Source organism: Betta splendens, chromosome 24 (assembly GCF_900634795.4).
Source record: "Betta splendens chromosome 24, fBetSpl5.4, whole genome shotgun sequence".
In the NCBI taxonomy this organism is placed as follows: domain Eukaryota; kingdom Metazoa; phylum Chordata; class Actinopteri; order Anabantiformes; family Osphronemidae; genus Betta; species Betta splendens.
Window position 1 is genome coordinate 12,100,114 of NC_040901.2, and position 21,528 is coordinate 12,121,641.

The 21,528-nt window shown below is 54.1% G+C and overlaps 2 protein-coding genes across 4 annotated transcripts in view; both read right to left on the reverse strand.

The window, feature by feature from the left end:
- Window positions 1–14,682, reverse strand: part of LOC114849466 (exostosin-1) — a 79,209-nt gene extending 64,527 nt beyond the window's left edge. Inside the window, exons 1-4 of one of the 3 annotated variants that reach the window (XM_029140947.3) lie at window positions 12,995–14,676; window positions 11,651–12,242; window positions 11,157–11,576; window positions 10,825–11,069 (exon numbers count right to left, since the gene is read on the reverse strand). In XM_029140947.3, the coding sequence (XP_028996780.1) occupies window positions 10,825–11,069; window positions 11,157–11,576; window positions 11,651–11,944 (959 nt within the window). In that variant the 5' untranslated portion in view covers window positions 11,945–12,242; window positions 12,995–14,676. Of the gene's footprint in view, window positions 1–10,824; window positions 11,577–11,650; window positions 12,243–12,994 lie in introns of all 3 variants that reach the window. The other 2 variants (XM_055506070.1, XM_029140946.3) reach the window with 2 other exon arrangements.
- Window positions 14,683–18,971: 4,289 nt separating this feature from the next.
- LOC114850051 (sterile alpha motif domain-containing protein 12-like) lies at window positions 18,972–21,492 on the reverse strand. The gene is made up of 4 exons (XM_029141995.3): window positions 21,350–21,492; window positions 20,049–20,180; window positions 19,831–19,971; window positions 18,972–19,539 (listed from the first exon to the last, which is right to left on the reverse strand). The coding sequence occupies exons 2-4, from the start codon at window positions 20,167–20,169 to the stop codon at window positions 19,526–19,528; spliced, it is 276 nt and encodes a 91-aa protein (XP_028997828.1). The 5' UTR covers window positions 20,170–20,180; window positions 21,350–21,492; the 3' UTR covers window positions 18,972–19,525.
- Window positions 21,493–21,528: the final 36 nt, after the last annotated feature.

The window sequence follows — 21,528 nt, forward strand, 5'->3', positions numbered from 1 at the left end:
CACACACACACACACACGCGCGCACACACGCGCACATGCGCACACACGCACACACACACACACGCGCACACACGCGCACACACGCGCACATGCGCACACACGCACACACACAGCATTCAGTCAACAATGATGTGGTTAAACTCTCAGCTTCATCTCCCTTCAATTGCTCTTCATCTCTTTCTGCCTCTGATCGCTGATGATTTGACTAAACGCTGAATCAAATTACACAGTATTTCATAATAGTTTCCTCTGGAACATCGTTGAACGTTTATAATATGAAGCGTGAATATGAATTTTTCATGACTTAAAAAACAACAACATTTAGACATCTTGAAATGTTTCTAAACAGCTAAATGCAACTAAATGACTGACTTACACATAAAACACATAATCGGATTTACATTTTACACCAAAATTACTGTATATGAAAAATGCGAAGTTGTGTAGTTAAACTGTGAATAACTGTCTCCAATCTACACGATTACTTGCGATATCTGCTGACATAAATCAGGGGATAAATCTAATGCAAATGTTAATGTATCTTTTGAGATATGGAGCGGGATAATGAATTATGTATCTGCACAGCACTGAGCAAAGCTTTTAGGCACTTTAGCTAATTAGAAATCACTCGATACCATCAGGTAGGAATCAGATCAAGACAATAGGCCGGAGTCGCAGTCGGAGGCAGCGGCGGAGGACGAGCCCGCGGCTTTTAGGCACAGACTAGTAATTAGTTAGCTTTGTTGGGTCTGGATGGAAGGAGCCTTCATTTACATGTACATGTGTGTGCGGACCTCACGCTCGGAGCTGAAACGCGCCCGTCTGACGTCACTCTGGTCCTCCGTTAGCGCCTGGCAGCGCCGCGCGGCTGGAGAGGCGCTCGAACGCAGCGCTCTTCACCTGCTTTCACCTCCTCTGGATCCCACGCGCCACCGCTGCCAGGCGCTAACGGCCCGCGCCGCGCGGAGCCGCGGGAGGCCCGATTTATTCCCCTCTTCCTCTGGAGCCGGTTCTGCTGCTGCGAGCGCTTCGTGCCGTTTCCTGGAGCCGTGACCGGAGGCGGCGCTGCCGTCGTCTCCTCCTTCAGGCAGAAGCATCGCTCCTGCTTTTAGAGGCGCTTAAAGAGTCCGGACGCCGACACCCAACGCCGGCCCTGATGGATGATCCTGACCTCGCTGTGGGATAATGGAATGTGGGTGCGCGGCAGCGACCTTTGGCGGCGGCGTGACAAGGCCATTGATCCCTGCCTGTGATTGGACGGCGTTAATGCATCGGCAGCCGCTCAGACGCTGCTCCTGTTCGTACAGACGCGGTCCTCAGCTTTCACACCGAGGGCTGCGCTTTAATCTGAACACGTAAACGCCACCCGCCGGCGCAGCAGTTCCGTGGGCCGGTCCTCAGTGGGCCGGTCCCCAGTGGGCCGGTCCCCAGTGGGTCGGTCCCCAGTGGGTCAGTTCTTATTGGGTCGGTCCCCAGTGCGTCAGTTCTTAGTGGGTCGGTCCCCAGTGCGTCGGTCCTCAGTGGGTCGGTCCCCAGTGGGTCGGTCCCCAGTGGGTCAGTTCTTAGTGGGTCGGTCCCCAGTGGGTCAGTTCTTAGTGGGTCGGTCCCCAGTGCGTCAGTTCTTAGTGGGTCGGTCCCCAGTGCATCGGTCCCCAGTGCGTCGGTCCTCAGTGGGTCGGTTCTTAGTGGGTCGGTCCCCAGTGGGTCGGTCCCAGTGGGTCGGTCCCCAGTGGGTCGGTCCCCAGTGGGTCAGTTCTTAGTGGGTCGGTCCCCAGTGGGTCAGTTCTTAGTGGGTCGGTCCCCAGTGCGTCAGTCCTCAGTGCGTCGGTCCTCAGTGGGTCGGTCCCCAGTGGGTCGGTCCCCAGTGGGTCGGTCCCCAGTGGGTCAGTTCTTAGTGGGTCGGTCCCCAGTGCGTCGGTCCTCAGTGGGTCGGTCCTCAGTGGGTCGGTTCTTAGTGGGTCGGTCCTCAGTGGGTCAGTTCTTAGTGGGTCGGTCCCCAGTGCGTCGGTCCCCAGTGCGTCGGTCCTCAGTGGGTCGGTTCTTAGTGGGTCGGTTCTTAGTGGGTCGGTCCTCCGTGGATCCGGGTACGGAGCAGGAGCCACCTCCGGGCTGTTTATGCTGCATGAGTGTACTCATGTAAATACGATACCGCTGCTGCCACTTCCCATTTTACGCCTTCATGCCTCCCTGCAGCATTTCCACAAAATGAAGCTGCTAGACTTCAGTATCTGTGAAACTACTGCCAGACGGCGCACATCGCACATCGACTCAGGCAAAGGCAGAGAAAAGGCAGGAAACTTAACCTCCATCACACCTGATTCCTATTAAGTGGTTCCGAGCCCGAGCCCGGTGCTAGAGGACAGCCGGGATCACGTAAACATATCAGGACGTGGGGAATCTCTGATCCGAGGCTCAGCCGGCGCCGCTGCTCATCCGTCCGCTAGCGAAAGTGTCCAGATTCAATCAGGGCCAAAAGCCGCGGCGTCGAACGGATGCGTCTGCGTCGGGTCCGTCTGATTCTCACAGTGGCTCCACTGGGCCGCTGAGGCGACATCGCAGGCCTGAAACCTGCTCCGGAGCACGCCGTGGAAGTGACGGTGGGACCTGCTGCGTGAGAAGAACTCATGCAGCAAGAAACGGGATCGTCTGAGCAGAATGAAGCATGTTGGTTCTGACGAGTCAGGAACCGGAGGAAACTGTGTCTGTGGAGCAGGAAAGGTCCAGGAGCCCACAGACAGAACCATGATGAAGCGCTATTACTGTAGCAGACACCAGACCATGCAGAACGTTCATTCATCAGCATCACAGGGTGAGTAACACTCATCAGAAACCCTTCACACCCAGAAAAGTCATCCTCTGGAGTCACATCCCCACGATGAGGACGCGTTATCACAAGATGATCACAAGAACGTGTTTGTGTTTGGTGGTTTTCTCCAGAGAGTTGATCATTTGGCCCATATTTCAGTCTGGGCTAATGTAATGCTGCACCACAGCAGGCAGCTGCATCAACATCTGTGCTCTCTACTGTACATGAGGTCTGCAGCCGGACTCCAACCCAGAAAACCCGGTTCTGGAATGAAGCCTCCTGCTGATCCTGCAGAGGCTCCACGGTCCAGCCTGCGTCTGTTCTGAGCGCCGGACAGAAGCCTGTGATCTGCAGTCCCCATTAAACGCTACAGGTTCTGAACCTCCGAGCGTCTGGAGCCCAACAACAGCGCCTTCAGGACGTGATCCTAAAAATGGACTAATGCCGTCTGACGCATTGAGGCGAGAAGCGCTGACAGCAAACACCTGCTTTATGCCGTTTCCTCTGCGTCGCCTCCGTTTGAAGGAGACGCGTCCACGGGTCAGAGGCATCTTCACATTCACCGTTTTCACCATTCACCATTCACATTGAGGCTTCAGTCGCTTCAGCCTCAGAACAACGAACGCTGGGAACGTTGTGACGCCTGCATTTCATTCACGCTGGATCAGATCAGATGCACTGCCTCAGCGGGAGCCCAGTGTTCATGTGGCGCCTTAAGTGACTCCACGTAACAGGGACGGCCTTCCATTCTGGACGCGGCGCTGCAGCAGCTGTGACGCGGAGCGTCTGAGCAGCAGCCGTGGCCAATTTGCTTTGAACGCTAACGAACAGAAAGCACTTTGAACGCTCACTTCTGAGGGCGAGCGTCTGAGTTTCCAATCGGCAGCCGCCGCATTCAAAGGGGAGTGTGTCATTGTGCAAATTGCATTAGTGTGTGTGTGTGCGTGTGTGTGTGTGTGTGTGTGTGTGTGTGTGTGCGTGTGTGTGTGTGTGTGTGTGTGTGTGTGTGTGTGTGTGTGTGTGTGTGCGTGTGTGTGTGTGTGTGCGTGTGTGTGTGTGTGTGTGTGTGTGTGTGTGCGTGTGTGTGTGTGTGCGTGTGCGTGTGTGTGTGCGTGTGTGTGTGCGCTCATGCATATGCATGTGGAACAAATGCACAGTGACACAAAATAAACAAAACAACAAGGAAGCTGTCAGCGCGATAGCAGGCAGGGTCACAGGAGACGGGGTGACGGCGCGGGCGCGTGCACGTGAGGCCGTGCACGTGAACGCCCGCACACAGCGGGTCAGGACTCAGAATGGAAGTTAATAGAAAGACAAAGCACTGTCATCGCATCGCAGACGCGTGAGGGGAGCAGAGGTTCACAGGTTGCCTTTCAAAACAACCTGCCACAAGCTTCTCTGACACGTTCCACTTAGACCTGCGATAAAAGGAAACTTCCGCGTAACTTTCCAATCTAATAAACGCTTCAGGTTTAGTTTACTGGAGAAAAGCTCCACGTACAGTAAGCCTGGAGCAGGTCTCACCCCCCCGTGGAGGCAGACGGCCGCCGGTTCTGCTGGGGTTCTACAGAACCTTCCTTCGCTGCTTCCTGTATAAACACTGAGGGAGAGACAACAGCTGAGGTGTAGAACCTGAGTGTGAGAATTAGCCACCGAGCCCAAACATCCAGCGCTAAACCTGACAAGGTGTCAAACAGCGGCAGCACAATTTGTGCGCGATGTGTGTGAGTGTGGCACCGTCAGCAGGAGCAACATATGGCTCCATTAAAAATAACACAAGTCATTTACCAGAACAGGTTAGATCTGCCAACACAGCTGCAGCCGCGTCACCAATAATTCACCTTTATGAGTCTGAGGACACGACGCGTCGACTTAAGGCCACGCACGATAAATCCCAGCACAAAAAAACACAAATCACACTTTTTATAGTGTGGAGCCAAAGCACCTGTACATGTTCATATTCAGACTCATTGAACCTGCTCCCGTGGTTTATTCTTTTCATTACAAGTTATTATGATGAGACATCATAATAACTGATGAGACAGGTTGAGGTGCAGGACTCAGCAGCAGGAAGCTACGAGGGTTCAGGGCTCTAGATGCAGTACTTCCAAAGGCACAGCCTCAACGGCAGCTCTTGTTCCTGCAGGTGATGACTCCTGAACATCTGTGATGTTCTATGTATTAAATGCATGCAGCCCTCAGTTACAGCTCCGCCGCCGTGGATCAGAGCCTCGTAGCGGTTTCTCACCAGGCCCGAGGCGGTTCCTGCTCCGTATTCATGTGTGTGTGAACCAACAGGCATCACACACACAGAATCATCACACGGCCCCGTTCCGGTCTGATCCCGACCTTGAAACGACCCCATCTCAGCCGGCCGTCGCGTCGCGACAGACGGGGGGCGAGCGATGGGAGCGGAGAACTGAGGGAATGATGGCAGCAAAGTAGAGTAAAGGAAGGAGTGAGGAAACAGAGAAATGAAAGGACGGAGGGAGGAGGAGGACGGAGTGAGGGAGGGAGGGAGGGAGGGAGGAGGAGGACGAAGGGAGGGAGGAGGACAGAGGGAGGAGGAGGACGGAGGGAGGAAGGGAGGAGGACGGAGGAGGAGGACGGAGGGAGGAGAAGGACGGAGGGAGGAGGAGGAAGGAGGGAGGAGGAGGAGGGAGGAGGGAGGGAGGGAGGAGGAGGAAGAAGGAAGGGAGGGAGGACGGAGGGAGGTGAGGGAGGGAGGGAGGAGGGAGGAGGACGGAGGGAGGAGAAGGACGGACGGGAGGAGGAGGACGGAGGGAGGAGGAGGAGGAGGGAGGGAGGAGGAGGGAGGAGAGGGAGAGGACGAAGGGAGGAAGAGGACGAAGGGAGGAAGAGGACGAAGGGAGGAGGAGGACGGAGGGAGGAGGAGGACGAAGGGAGGAAGAGGACGAAGGGAGGAGGAGGACGGAGGGAGGAGGAGGACGAAGGGAGGAGGAGGACGGAGGGAGGAGGAGGACGGAGGGAGGAGGAGGACGGAGGGAGGGAGGAGGAGGACGAAGGGAGGAGGAGGACGGAGTGAGGGAGGGAGGGAGGGAGGAGGAGGACGAAGGGAGGGAGGAGGACGGAGGGAGGAGGAGGACGGAGGGAGGAAGGGAGGAGGACGGAGGGAGGAGGACGGAGGGAGGAGAAGGACGGAGGGAGGAGGAGGACGGAGGGAGGAGGAGGAGGGAGGGAGGGAGGGAGGGAGGAGGAGGACGAAGGGAGGGAGGAGGACGGAGGGAGGGAGGGAGGGAGGGAGGAGGGAGGAGGACGGAGGGAGGAGAAGGACGGAGGGAGGAGGAGGACGGAGGGAGGAGGAGGAGGGAGGGAGGGAGGAGGGAGGAGGAGGACGAAGGGAGGAAGAGGACGAAGGGAGGAAGAGGACGAAGGGAGGAGGAGGACGGAGGGAGGAGGAGGACGGAGGGAGGAGGAGGACGAAGGGAGGAAGAGGACGAAGGGAGGAGGAGGACGGAGGGAGGAGGAGGACGAAGGGAGGAGGAGGACGGAGGGAGGAGGAGGACGAAGGGAGGAGGAGGACGGAGGGAGGAGGACGGAGGGAGGGAGGAGGAGGACGAAGGGAGGAGGAGGACGGAGGGAGGAGGAGGACGGAGGGAGGAGGAGGACGGAGGGAGGGAGGAAGAGGACGAAGGGAGGAAGAGGACGAAGGGAGGAGGAGGACGGAGGGAGGAGGACGGAGGGAGGAGGACGGAGGGAGGGAGGAGGAGGACGGAGGGAGGAGGAGGACGAAGGGAGGAGGAGGACGAAGGGAGGGAGGAAGGAGGGAGGAGGAGGACGAAGGGAGCCGGGGTCCGGGCTGTTGAACGCTGAAGCATGTGATGAGCAGCTGATCAGACTCATCTCTTCTAATCATATTGACACAAACGTTTCCTGCCGGACCTCCTGACTCGGACCTCCTGACTCGGACCTCCTGACTCGGACCTCCTGACTCGGACCCAAACACTGGCCTCCCGCTGACCTCATCCAGCTGCTTGCGCGTCGTAGCGGTCCCTGGAGTCCCTTCACCTTAAACAGCGTCCGTCGGCCCAAAGCGAAGCCCTAAAGCTGCGGGTGAGGTCCGGTTCTGCCTCTCACCCCACGTGGAACCAGCGCCTGCTCCTCTGTGGACCCTCTGTGGCGGCTGCACGCGTTTCGGCCTCTAAACCATGACACTGCACAAGTCCATAGGCCAAGAATAGCCGGAGGCTTTAAGATCACATTTTCATAATGAGAACCAATGAGCTGTAAATCCCTGCTGACAGAGTTATGGAGCCAGAAGAGCTTATTGCGGCGATACTGAAACTATTAAACAGTTGCCTCCCCCTGGCCAGTGTGTGTGTGTGTGTGTGTGTGTGTGTGTGTGTGTGTAAACATACAGTAGGTTTCTAGATGTGTGTTTGTCAGCATTAACAAGAAACAGCTGCATGTGGTGCTTCGCTGCTGAACTCCCACCGTGACTCTACAAGCTGTTTAATTAAACTCAGTCCAGTTCGCCGACGTGTGAAGCTTCCTTCTGTAGACACAGAACCAACTTATTATCAGTGTATTTGTGTGTATTTTATAGCAACGTGGGCTCAGGTTAAGGAGATGCCTCAAGTATCATAAAAAATCCTTTATCAGTGCATTTAATCATAAATACGGAGGAGAGAAGCGCAGCTAACGCATCCTGCGGTTTGTTTGTGGTTCTGGTTCCGCCGTGCTCTTCTTCCTCTTCTTCCTCTCTCTGCTGAAGCTGCAGAGCGGTGAACGTGTGAAACGTGATGGATTCACCCCGTCACCCGTCCTGCCACGCGGCGCCTCCTTCCCGCCCCTCCGTCTCCCTCAGCGAGGACGGATGGGACGCGTCCCGGAGTGGATGTGGCCGCACTCGTTTACAGCAGCTCAACTAATCAGCAGCTCCCGGTCGGGAAAAAACGAACGAAAAGGAGGGAGAAAGAGCGAGTGGAGCAGAGAGGAAGAGCTCAAACAGGGACAAAAGCGACCCGCAGCTTCAGACAGCGACGGGACAGAGCTCACACAGTCAAACATGTGATGCTGCTGATGAGCAGTGACTGTGTGGACGATGAGCTGCCTGAGGGTCAACAAACACTGGAGCCGCTGAACGCCGCGCTTTCACCCGCCCAGAAGCACCATTAACCTCCGTTCAGCGGCTGATCGGCTGCACTGGTCGGATCAATGCGGCCTCTTCCTCCCGTTCAACCAGCATTGACGGAAGCCTTCGATGCGTTGATGAGTTCGCTTACTGTCGTCTGCTTTAAGCCTCTCCAAACTCACCAGAAAAAGCACCAGGAAGCGTCGCCGTCAGCATTTCTTGTTCATCAGCACCTGTGGCCTGTTTGGCCCAGTCTGAATCGGTTCAACTGGCTTTTATCCACTTTCTGACCTGAAGACGGGCACCGCCTTGTTTTCACCAGGTTAAACTCTACTGATGAGACCGCCCTCGTACAAACTACAGCTGAGCTGGACGTTCTGCTCTGCTGGTGTCCGTTCCCGCTCCGTCACGTGTGCGTCGGCGCCAACAGGCGGCTGTAGCCTGCTTTTTGTTTCCTTAATTAGGTTCTTAAATCGGTCACACATCAAAGTTTCTGAAAAGTGCTAAATTTGGCTCGGCGGAACTGGCAGCCTGTGTTATTATTCCTGGTGGTGCTCCTCATCATGACGCGAATCAAAGATGTACTCAGACGGCAGTAAAACCTTTTCCACGGTTTAGTTTAGCTCGGCGGGAGCGAGGGGAGCAGAAGAAGAGGGACGAGGACAGATAAGGCGAAGGGGGAGAGAATGGGGGAGGAGGGGGAGGAGGAGGAGGAGGAGAGGAAGGGGAAGAATGAGAGAAATGAAGGTGAAGAGCAGAGGAAGGAGAGCGAGGGAGATAAGCACTGACAAGGAAAGAGTACATTGACTTTTGATGTGCTTTAATAGAACATCTCCCAACAAGGGTGGCAAAAAAACAACACACATACACACACACACACACACACACACACACACACACACAGAATTCTCTGTCCACCCTCATGACCACAGCTGACACAGACCCTCTTCTGCCGCCGTTCAGCTGCTGCGTTTGCGTCGCGACCAGACAAACGAGAAGAGAGCACATTTTGACTAATTCACTCTGTGTTCATAGAAAACAATGAGGGTTTGTTGCATGAAGACAGGGGAGCGTTGGAGCACTTATCGGTCATGACTGAGCTGAAGGTGTAATTACAAACAAAGCCGTTCCGAGACTCCATGTTTTTGTCTTAAACTCGAGGTGTCAACGGTTCCTCTCATCACCGCCACCGGGTTTCAAGTGGAATGTGAAACAAATTAAAACTGCCACACAATGACAAACGCACGCGAGCTCGTCTCCCTGCAGCTTCTGTCCGCGGGGAGGAAGAGGAGCTGCAGTTGCTTCAAGGCTTCACACGTAAGGAGACAAAAAAGTGACGAGGTCGATGAGCAGAGAGGGGGAAAATGAGCCGTCTATGGATTCGCTGTGGACTCAGCACCGCACCTCTCATCACGTTTCACATCCTTCTCGGCTCCGACCGCTAACGCCATCACGGAGACGCGACAGTCGTCTCAATTAGGCCTTTTCTCCGCGGCTCTGCGGACGGAGCCAGACGTCTGCAGGGACTCGCGTCTGCGCAGCGAGGCCCTAATTGGTGATCTGCGTCCAGTAAAAGAGCCGCAGTTCAAACAGGCGCCGCTCGGCGGGAGGCGAGATCGCTATCTGTCCCCTCATCCACCGCTTAATTCGATTGGAGGGCAATTATCGACCGCCCCGGGGCTTCAACATCCTTGTTGGCTTCTGATCCCAGCAGGGGGCCTCGCTGCAGGATCCCATCGACTGCACCGGGCCACGTCTGTATCGACGCTACGAGTGTAAAACGGCAGCACAGGCGGCGGCGCAGACGCTGAGGATCCAAAGGGCCGACGCTGCAGAAGCACGAGGCCCAGACGGGGGCTCCCAGGAATAAACGGGTCGGAGTTAAAAGTCCACCATGGCCCAGAGTTCACAAAAAGCTTCAAATAGCTCAAACAACTCAACAACTTACAACAATTGTTGCTGTTTAAAATCCCAGAAAGAGAAAAATGAGGTCTGTGTCACACGGACACAAACAACAGAATTATTTACTCTGAGTTTATCCACCGCGCCTCTGCTTCGTTGTTATTAAATCTCACCTTCGTCGAGTAGGCAGATCACACTCTGGGTTTTTGCTCCTACATTTGTGCACAACAGCAGACTTCATGTTACTTATGCTCCTAAAATGACCACGTTCCGTCTCTACGTAAGTCGTCAGAACGGTTTCATACTGGCTTCAACGGTGCAGCCTGCAGTCAAAGATCAGTAAAAACAACTGACGCAGCCGCTGGATCTCGTCCGCATCACTGTTTGTCGCTTTGGCCCAAAACTGGGCAACTATGCATGAAAAGGACCACTTGGATTCTTATATATTATGGATGAGGACATTCGCTGAGACGAAGCACTAGAACGGAGCCAGAGCGCGCTAATATTTGCAGGCGGCACTGAGGGCAGGTGCTTCCGCTGGTTCTGGGCCCAGCTCGGTGCCATTCTGGATCCACGGAGGTTCTCCTTCAGGCATTTGCAATTATTAAACCTAAATTATGCAACAGATGACTCTTGGACCAACACAACTAGGAAACAGGCGCTTCCCGTCCCTTCACGGCTTCCTCTCAACCAGCTCCCACAAGCAATTAGAGTAAAACACACACAAGAGCGCAAACATTCACTGATAGAATTTGCCTCAACCCTCGTGGAAGCTGCGAAGTCTTCACGCGTCTCAGTGAATGTGGAGCAGCCAGAACGGAGCCAATAAACCAAATGGGAGGCGATCGACGGCGATAACGCTCGCATCCCTCAACACAAACACAACAAGCAGCTGTAACATCCAGCAGAGGTGCCCCGGCTGCCGGTCTGAGGGATGCACGAGCTCAGACAACAACTCACCAGGAACCCACCGTCCCCCTTAAACAAGCGATCGACCCAAGATTAGCAGGCGCCGTCTTACTTTGAGTATTCCTGGTTGTCTCTGTCGCAGCGGGAGTCTTTGTGTTTCTCCCAGTCCTTGCCGTGTTTGCACGTGGTCAGCAAAACAATATCTTCCCCGTTATGAATGTGATACAGAGCGTTCCTGGTCTCGGACCCGATGCCGGTCAGGTAGCGCTTTCCCTTAAAAACCAGCAGGTACTTCCTGGAGGGCGGAGCCTCGTTGAGAGTCAGGTGACCTATGCCCCCTCCTCTCACTGGGTGCTCCTTGGAGAATAGAGGGATGGAGATGTCAAAGTTTGGTCGGAAGTTGACCACATCAGCACTGGCCTTGGCTAGCATGGCCTGACCCACCTCAAAGCCCAGGTCCTCGGTGTAGTCCGGCCACGTGCCAGAGTAGAGGTTGAATATGAGGTGGTTCCTGCCATCGTTCCACGTGGGCAGGCTCTGGATGCGAGACCGAGCGTTCTGAACGTACTGAGCAGAGAGCTGGTCCCGGTCCAGCGTGTCCACGGCTAAAATGAACAGACAGGCCCTGGACGGGTCCGAGGTGTAGAAGCGAGACTCCTTGACGGAGGACAGGATCTTGTGGTAGGTGTCGGAGACCTGGTCCCCCCTCAGGGGGGGGTACACGTAGACCCTGAAGCCCGACTGGCAGCGAGCGAAGTCGAAGCAGGTCTCCATGCGGCAGCGCTTGTTCTTGTAGATGTTGTCGCATATGGCCCGGCGCTCATGAGGGGACGTGTGCTGGTGGTGGAGCTGGGGACTGTCCTCCTGCAGACACAAAGCGCACGTCATCACTCCGCTCAGCATGCGACACAGTGAAATACAGCGTGCGCCCACCGTACCTCCTGCTCCCCCCCCTCCAGGTACGGCTCCAGCAGCTCCGTGGACTCTGGCCAGTGTCGGGGGGGTCGGGACGGGCTCCTCTGAGGCAGGGGCTGCGGCCGGTACACGCCCTGGCCCTGATGGTGGTACTGGTATTCCTGCTGGTGGTACTGGGGGTACTGGGGGTACTGTGGAAAGTGCTGGTATTGGTACTGCTGCTGCTGGAACTCCCCGATTTGCAGACCCCACAGGTAGACGAGGAAGAGAAGACCGGCCCCCACAGACACGAGCAGGTACCGCTTCTTGGCCTGCATGTGTGCTGTGGGGCGAGGGGGAGGAGGTGGTGGTGGGTTGAGAGGGCCTGACGGATGGGGGTGAGGAGGGGGAGGGAAGAGGGGGAAGGAGGGAAGTCCAAGGAGTGTGACAGGCAGAAAATGAGAGGAATGAAGAGAGAGAGAAGAGAGGAGGAAACGTGAGAGAGCGGCTGAAAGGGAGGAGGCGTTTCAGAGGGAGTTGAGGAAAAAGGGAAGGTGAGGATGTGGGAAATGATCGGGAGAAGGAGACAGCTTCACCCACTCTACCCACAGCTCGGCATTTTGGGATGTGGAGTCACTAAAAGGGAAAAATCCACAAAAAACAGAAACATTTGTGAGCTAATAACATGAACACACCAGATAATTTCATGTAAATTTAATAAAGCAGGTTTCACATTTTGTTTGTCTGTTTTAATTTAAATTCCCCATTTTAGACCAGAATGTTTCCTGCCACACAGGAAGTCCAACCTAGACGGTCAGTGCTTCCTTCGACAGCGGTGCACCTCAGGGCTGTGTCCTCAGCCCACTCTCTACTCCCCCTTCACCTACGACTGAAACCTACACGGAGGAGCTGCAGAACCGGCTGCATGATGCTCCTCCACACCAAGAACAATAAGATTAAATACTCACTATTAGTCTGAGTCTGTGAGGTGGTTTAAATGTATAATCAGATGAACCAAACCTTTTGAATAGCCTTTAATCTCATATCATATGGAAATATGCTCAAAAGTATTTGACTTTAGTTAAACAAATAAGCAGCTCCTGGGCTCCAGCATTACCAGGGAATAAAGTCTGCATCATAAATAAAAATCAAGTGGGATTAATGGAAATAAAGGGCGTCAGACAGAGACTGACCATAGATTGGAAAAGCAATGCGGCGCTAAACAGCGGAACTCGGGGTCTGGAGCGCAGCGGGGATTCTGACACGTGGGTTTATTGGGACGTTCATGACCGTCCTCGTAAAAGATCCGGAGATTCTACAAACGTTTACGGTGTATTTCACTTTCGCGGTGATGCACATGCAGAGAAACGCCAACCGGTGGAATCTACCTGTTCACCAGGAACACCTGTGGTCCCGGGGAGGGATCGGGACGTCCGCGGCTCTTCGCTCCAGCACGACCAGAACGCCACACACCGGACACATATCCCCAGTTCTCCTTCACGCCGCGAAGCAGGAATCCATTCACACGTGAGGGAAAATCTTGAAGCCGCGCTCCGGGGACTTTCACTGGGGACGGGCTCTGCAGGGAATCCACGCAGGACGCGCTGCCTTCATCCTCCGCCGCGTCCCAAACTTTCCTCCAGAAACGACTGAGGGGTGACTGTCATGCGAATGAGCGTCCGACCGGGGGCGACCTGTTAGCGCAGCAGGGGTCCGGGGTTCGGGCTTAGACACGCAGCCACCTGCCGGAACAGCCGCGGCTCCGTCCACGGCATCCATCCAGAATAAACTGACGCGTTACAGCGGGCGCGTGCATCTCCGCTCTACAGCTGCCATCCCCCTCTCAGGGAATCCAAACTTTGGGATTTTAATCCACGCTCCCCGTGCGCCGCCGATCACAGCGGGAGACGAGCCGGAACCATCGCGCAGGTGAGTTCAGGGACCGCCGGCGCACCTGATCCGCAGGGACGCGCGTCAATGAAATCCTATTAAGACGCCCCGTGAAGTGCGCGCGGAGGGCTCCGTCTGGGTTCTCCCAAGCCGAACGGTCGTCTGTAGCGGAGCCGCCGTCTCTACTTTTTCATCCTGAAATCCTCAGCTGGACGTGGGCTGCGCCGCCGTGCAGCAGCAGCTTCCAGCAGCATCCGAAGCGGCGGCAGCGGCAGCGGCAGCGGCAGCCTGGGCACCGGAGCGCGCGGGCGTCAGTCGCCTCTCCGGGGCTGGGAGTGAAGAGGAGTCGTCCCTCCTCCGTGGGAGCCCAGGGGGGACGCGGGAGCCGCAGAGCCGCTCACAGCATCCGAACCCAAGTCCGTTTACACCTGCGGCCCAGGAACCGCTCTTATTCCGGTGAACAGAACGGCGAAGTGATAAGTCAGAGTTAGACCGTCCGCGCACGTTCGCGGGCGGGTTCGTGCGGTGCCGCCGGGTTCTGGATGGATGCGCGGCGCTGCGGTGACTTCAGGCGGGAGTTGGGTTAATCTTCATGTAATTTGTGTCACTCGCTGAACAACACCGCTCAGCCCCACTCCCCTCGAGGCTGCGCGTTACTTGGTGCCAAACGGCGGTGAAGGGATTTGTCAGGAGCTGCAGCGGCGCGTTGGCTCCGGCGCAAACCTGTGCACTTTTAATTAAGTCTTAGCTCATTAAACCTCGTAATGATTGGAATATATGACCTAATAAATCAGCTCTGACTGTCTGCCTCACTAATCTCCTCATCGGTCCTGTCCCTCATTCATGTTGCTGTTGTTTGCAAATATGCCAGTGCCTGATTAAAATCCTTCTCCCGTGATTTAAATGAATGTCAGGAGCTCGTCAGGGGGAGGTTACAGATGTTGGGGATCCACGTATGACGCATTGAACATCGCCACCTTGTGGCCGACGGTGCCTTCGCAGCTCGTGGCTTCTTGGCCCTAAAAAGCAAAACAATTAACATTCCTGCGATATTAAATGAGGGTAACGCGTCTAAACGACTCTCAGCCCGAACAAACGTCTGTTATAGTTGTTTTAAAGGCTTTTCCGTGTTTGCTGCTGTAATAAATCACAGTAATGCTCATTCTGGATGAATCCTCGCAACCATCTGCTCACAAATGTAATCGATACATTATTCTCCCTAAAGCCTGAGCCAAACTGAGCCTATGACTCAGCATCACGGTGAATTAGTGTGTGGATAATGATTACAGTCAGCGTGTCCCGTCGTTGTGCATCATACAGTCCGTTCTAGTAAACGTGTGAGAGGCGTCATTAAGCGGAGCCGTGCGCCTCAGTGCAGCGACGCAAGCAGCTTCCAGCGGCAGCGCCTCGTGCAGCCACGTGCACGACTCATCTGAATGCTAACGACGCTCCCCGGGAGCACGTGGGCCCCGGCGCGCGGACGGGAAGAACAAAACAGGGAAATCAATGGATTTGTCCTGGTCGGCGATTGTTTGTCTCACGCGCGTGCGCAGCCGCTGCACCTGGACGCAGGATCAGGACGTTTTCACGGCATCTAAATGGGAGTCGAGCACACGTAGAATAGTTGGACTCAGACGCAGCTACTGCATGCAATGATACAAGCGGCTGAAGTTGGATTCCTCCCGTCACATTATTGAGAGCTGATTCAACGCTGACAGTGCCGTTAACACTTTATTGCGTTAATGGCCATTACTTCCCCAAAACTCAAGTAGTCATGGATACAGACGGGGAGAGACGGCGTAATTGCATCCTGTCAAACAGTCCCACACTTCACAGACAGCAGAAAAACATGTCAGCGGAGAAGTGAACGCTGGCGAAGGACGACGAGCTGCAAAACGCACACTTATATAAAAGCGGTCAACAACGCGCTCTGTGAAATCTGTTGGAGTCCAATGGATGCGAGCGGAGGCTGGAACGTGTTTATACTGACGCAGGCGGAGACGAAGTGGAGAACAGGACGAGCCCGGAGCTGGACAGCGTTCCTATAAAGTACCGGGATATGAGCTCTGATTACGAGTTAAACTCACAGTTCACTTCAAGTTTACTCTGGTTCGCAGCTATTGTTTAAAGCCGTTCTTTCCGGGTCATGGCCGGTACCGGCCCGAGCCGGAGCATGCGTCGTCCGCTCACGGAGCAACAGGGGGAAGATGGTGAGAGCTCTGGGGCTCGTTTTCCAGCTTCACTGAACGGGTTCCATCAGAACACGACCCGAACAAAGCTGAACTGAGGCTCTAACTCTGCTCCTTCGAATAAAGCAGGACCCGAGTCGGATGACGTCACAAGCTGCTCCCCCTCCATCCTCTTTTTAAACACGGCGCACTGACAGATAATGAAATAGCGCGTGCAGGAATGGCAGCTGGCTATTGTTGTGTTTTGTTGTGTTGTGTTGTGTTGTGTTGAGTTGTGCGTGTCTGCCGTTTCTCACTGCTCTCGCGCAGGACGTGTGCTGCCGACCGGCTCATCCACGGGATATTTGCCTGGATAAATTAATTCCCTCGCAGCGTCGTCGTAAAATGTTTTCAGCATTAATGACTTATGATGGGAGCGGTAAATTCGTGTTAGAATGAAGTGGGCATCTTGAGGTTTTGGCATTTCAATTATCCCAGCACCCCGCGCGGCGCACTCTGTCATCCTGTCAGCGGTAACGCTCTAATATTCTGCTTTAACAAACGCACGCGCAACACAAACTTGGAGCCCCACGCGCACGCACGTGTTTGATTTATAGAACCAGCGGTGCCTCGGCGACTAACCAGAGTACAATATTTATGTGAAGCCCAATGAATGACGTCCTCGTACGTTTGTAAGCGAGTCTGAAGAGGGATGATTTAGATAGTAATCCATTTATTGAGCACGCGGCCCATCAGGACGCTGACGTCTGATTATCTGCACCCACAACAGCAGCTTCACATTATTCCAACAGCACTGGAAATGTAAATATACTGGTCTATTACTGTACGTCAAGGAGCCTGCTTTGGATTTGGTTCTCTTTACCGTCATCGTCTCAATAAATGGGAGCAAAGAGCTTCAATTAAAATCCAACATGGACGTCTTTGCCGTTCGTCTATCAGGTCCAAAGCAGAAAACCTGCACCTGCAAATCTACACCTGCAGGTTAGAAGAGCGCCATCAACATCCTCCGTGCTCCTGAACGGAATGAATGGAAACCACACAGTGAAACCATGATGGAACCTGAAGACCTCAGTCCAATAGAGACGCTGTGGAAGAACCTGCAGAGAGGGGTTCACACCAGGAAGGAGGAACATGGAGCTGAAAGCGGGTGCCTGCTGCAGGTCACACAAACTAAAACAGTGGCACACACACACACACACACACACACACACACACACACACACACGCACACACATGCAGGAACGCATACCCACACACACACACACACACACACACACACACCCGTGATGCGTTCACTGACTTCCATACAGCTGTATGGAACTCCAGCGTGACTGTAGGTGGAGACATTAAATTACAGGGAGGCGTCTGGTCCAAAGGAGAATGAAATGAAAGATTTTAATGGCAATGAAAACGCCTCTTCAGCAGGAAAACGAGTAGAAAGTGGACAATAGAAGCAGGTTGGAGTCAAAGGCAGAAACGCGCTTGTTGCTGAACCGTTGTGCGACACACACACACACACATCTTTGAGCTTGTAAACATCGTGTCTTTGCTGCCGCCGGCGCTGCAGCCGCTCCCCACCCACGCGTTTCACATCTCCACCCGACAAAGGCAGCGGATGAATCCACGTCTGAGCAGATGTTTGTCAGGCGCCGCGCGCGTCCACCTGCGCAGGAGGCTGCGAGTGATTGATAAATGTGACGTGGTTGCTGTCGAGTGATGGATCCACGCGCGCACGCGGCCTGCGGACACGCGGCGCCCTCAGGCCTTTTCGTTTGCGCCATTTGTGGCGTCAGCAGAAAACGAAAAGACGGCGTCAGCACCGAAGCGGCTGCGAATTCGCCGGCGTTGGCAGGAAATCCGCCGTTACCCATGATGCATGTGGGGAGCATGTTTGGACCAACCGCGGCTTCCACGCAGGAGCCTGGTCTTAACTCAGCCCTCGTCAGGTTCCTCGGCCTCGGAGCGGCGCCGACGCCAGGAGCCTGAACGCCTCCTCCCAGCGAGGCGGAATTAAAGCGCTTTTTAATTTACTGCCGCTGTGGTGAAGTGAGCGGCAGGTTCCTGGCTCGGCCTCCTCGACTTTCACACCCCCGTGAACTCCCAGTGAACTCTTCCTTTTTCCTCTCCCCTCTTAGTGGCCTGACGCTAACTCATTTTTCTTTCAGAAACTATTGATCTTTCTCTCCTGGTGCAGCTATGAATAAATCACCAGGAAGTGACAGGAGGCTGCTGTGGCGGCAGACTGAGGGGGAGACGCTCACTTTTAACTGGCCTGTTTGAAGCGCGGGACGTCTGCAGCGTCGTCCTGGAATGGAAGCAGCTCGGCCAAATCACTGGCACCTGCTCACTTCTGTCACAATAAGATCATACATGCATTTGTCATTTATGCTTTTAACAGGCAGACTCAGCATCTGTAGCAGGAGTCAGAAACAAAGATGGCTGATGGACCACAGGTGAGGTGGGCGGAGCCAGAGACAGGGGGAGGGGCTGAGTGGGAGAGAAAAGAGCCAGAAACGAGAAGGTAACAAACACAAAAGTCTAATTGTTCTGTGTGGATGATGAACATACGTCCCACTAACGTGATTGATGAGCTGCGGCACCTCGGGCGCTCGGGTCGGAGGTGCTCTCCATCATCCCCTCCGTCGGCGAGGCGGATTTACGTCTGCGCTGCTGAGTCAGCGCTTCCGCAGCCACGCCCCGCCAAATCAAATGTCACAGCCCCTCCTGGGGAATTAATCACCCGCACACATACACACAGGAAGACGCACACTCAGGCCCAGAAACGGGAGGGAAAGAGCCAGGAGGTCACTTCAACCTGCGTCTGCGATCGTTGCATTAATGCCATTACACTCAATAAGTCATTAATGTGTGTGACATTAAAACAGAATACTTCCATTACCCTGAAATACAAAATACGGTGTCTCTGACTCTGTATGTAAAATAATGTGATTCTGGTACAGCCATAAAAGCCTTCAGTGAGTATGTGGTGTTAATTCAACCAGTCCTCACTGATATAGAGCGGATAAAATAATAAAATGCCCTTAATTTAGGATTCATGGCTGATGCATCGGACTCCATTTGCTTTGCTAAGTCCATCAACGCTACACCTGCTGTCTTCAGTCTGTGATATGTTGATTTGGGCAGCTCACAGGGAGCGCTGAGCTTTTATTACAACGACCTTTAGTTTTAGGAGTCTTACATCTTTCACACTGAATCCAGCTGAAAAAACACAATAATGGCAACGCATGGTGGCACCGGAGGCAGAAACAGAGCGACAGAGACTTCATCAGACTCATCAGACTTTTATTCTGCCGCTGCCATGTCAAAATGCACAGAAATGAATGGGACCTTTCGTGAAAACAAATGGGAAAAGCGTCTGAAGCGTTTGGGACCGTTCAATTTAAATCCTGTGCTGCTGTGTTCAAATTTGTCATCTGAAGACGTTTCTGATTAGGAGTGACTGGTTTTAATTAGCGACTGCCATCATTTCATTACCTGCTCTGATATTTCAGACTCAGTTAATCCAGTGCAACACAGATAAAAGATGATCCTCTGCCGTGTTATTCTTAGTGTAATAATGAACTGTGTGAGGCGTGTGATACCACAGCGCAGCGAGTCCAGGTAGAAAACAGCCAGAGACTAATGGACAGAACGGATCCGAAAAACTAATCTCCTCCATCTGCACAGGTCAGATTTCACGCAGGAAATGGGCTCCGCTCGCTCTTCATTCTTCATCGGTTCCTCGTTCTCTCCACCTTCTCTGCGTTTTCCGTCACTCCACCGTTCGCTCCCCTTCACACGGACGGACGGGCGGAGAATAATGTGTTTTCTTTGTGCGTGTTATGAAAAACACTCTGGAAAGTAGAAAAGAGAACAAATAGAGCTTGTTTGCATCAGTGACGCTATAAAATAATAAAACATAAACCAAATGTGTCTGTTTTGACTAAAATGCAGACTTGTAGATTCAACTTTGAGGGAAAACAGTACTTCTTCTGCGGAGCATGAGCAGCACCAGTTCCTCTGCAGACACAGCGACGTGGGTGAGTTTTACTTCCCTATTTTTAGATCAGACTTGTCAAGAACACAACTTCTCTACAGCTGCTTCAACAGCTACAGCCTGCAGATAAGGTCAGTGACATCCTCACCGCTGCAGATCTCACTGAGTTCACAGATTTCCTCCTGAACCCGGAGGAGGAGGAGGCCCTGCAACAGCTGCCGCTGCTGCTCCTCAGCCTCCAGGCCGAGGAACTCCAGGTGGCGGTCCCTCAGCCTCAGCAGCGCTCGGCCTGCGGACGGCGCTCAAGTCAACACGCGTGCGGCGCAAACGCGGCCTCCGCAGCGCCGTGCACGGCGTCTGCATCACCTGAGATGGCGTGTGTGATGACGGCCCTCTGCAGCCGCCTCAGGTGCTCTGGATACTGCTCCTGCAGCCACTGCAGCACCTCCTCCACGGACCACGACGACACGCGCTTGGACAGACCCATGGTTGTGCCTGCTGCAGGGACAGAGGAGGAGATCATTATGACGAATGGCTGAGCGAGTCCTCCGCACCGGGGTGAAAGCAGCCGAGTCAGCGAGCGGAGGTCAAACACAGCTCTGAGGCTGGGGTTCGCTGGGCTCCTCATCCTCTTCATCCTCCTCATCCTCCTGGGCTGCGCTGCTAAACTGTTGATGTGACCTTTTCACCAGGCCAGTCCAGTTATTGGGTTATAAATATAAGAAAGTCATTTCCTGTGTTAATTAAGGAGGATATGTGATTGGCCGGGGCTTTAACGAGGTCCCAGCGGAGCGACTGACATACAGAGAGTGAAGACCTTTACAGCGCAGCCAAGCGACGCAGCTTACGGTTGTCTGTAATGTTGGTTTTATGCCTGAGGACAACATTTCCTAAACTCTATTGCTCTTCAGCCCATTCCCAGAGGGTCCATATCTGCAGGCGGCCCATTTCCTCGGAACCCCTTTGGTGACGTGCAGTCTGCCCGTAGCCACAAAACCAGGACGTGTAAACAAAAGCAATGCACAGAAAGGCGGACGATGCAGTTTCTCGGGTCACATGTGATGAAATTTCATGCATTTGTATAGAAACATGTACCTGCAGTGGTTCAGGAGTGTTTGCTGACGTCTGATAACATCTGCTCCATCTATCTCTGTCTACTTTGACCGTTTATTACACTTTATTTGTGGTTTCTCGCCGGGTGTTACACGGGTTTAGATGCTCTGGTCCGTCATCATCAGCAGGTAACGCAACCTCTGCATCTCCGGGTTCCGGTCATTCTTTATGGGTGTAATACTGCCACCTGCTGGCGCCCTGCACAAGTACATGCACTTATATTCTCCTTGTTACTAAACGTTCACCTACACTTTGTCTAAACGTCCGCCGTTATGTTCAGTTTTGGAGACATGGACGCAAACAATGAGAAGTGTCCAACTGCCTGTAAATGTTGACTGTGAGTGGTTAGTTATGAATCTGCAGGAAGTCTTCCGCCTCATGCGAAGCGCTCCTCTCACGTCTGTGCTCGTGCTAAAACCCCGCAGCAGTAAGACCCCCCCCCCTCCACTTAGTTACGCACGCGTTCTGAACCGCATCAAAAGTCCCCCCGCAGTCACTGCACACATCAAAAACAACCCACTCCACGCACGTTACTTCCGTGATAAGTTGTTTACCTGCACCGAGCTCCGTCTGGCGTCGTTTGAAGTGAACGCGTCGTGTCTCTACCTGTTCGCGTCCTGCAGAGCTCCGCCCCTCACGCGTCACGTGACACGTGCTCCTGCTGAGCCTAAGAGTTGCCCGGGTCGCCGCGAGCCCCCGCGTGCGCGGCTGCGGCCGGCAGAGGGCGCGCGCG

Bases quoted from the DNA above. Each gene is read 5' to 3' on its own strand.
- LOC114850051 (XM_029141995.3), bottom strand. From the start codon at position 20,169: ATGGGTCTGTCCAAGCGCGTGTCGTCGTGGTCCGTGGAGGAGGTGCTG. The intron at 19,972-20,048 runs GTGATGCAGACG...CGCCGTCCGCAG, and splicing joins CATCACACACGCCATCTCAG to GCCGAGCGCTGCTGAGGCTG.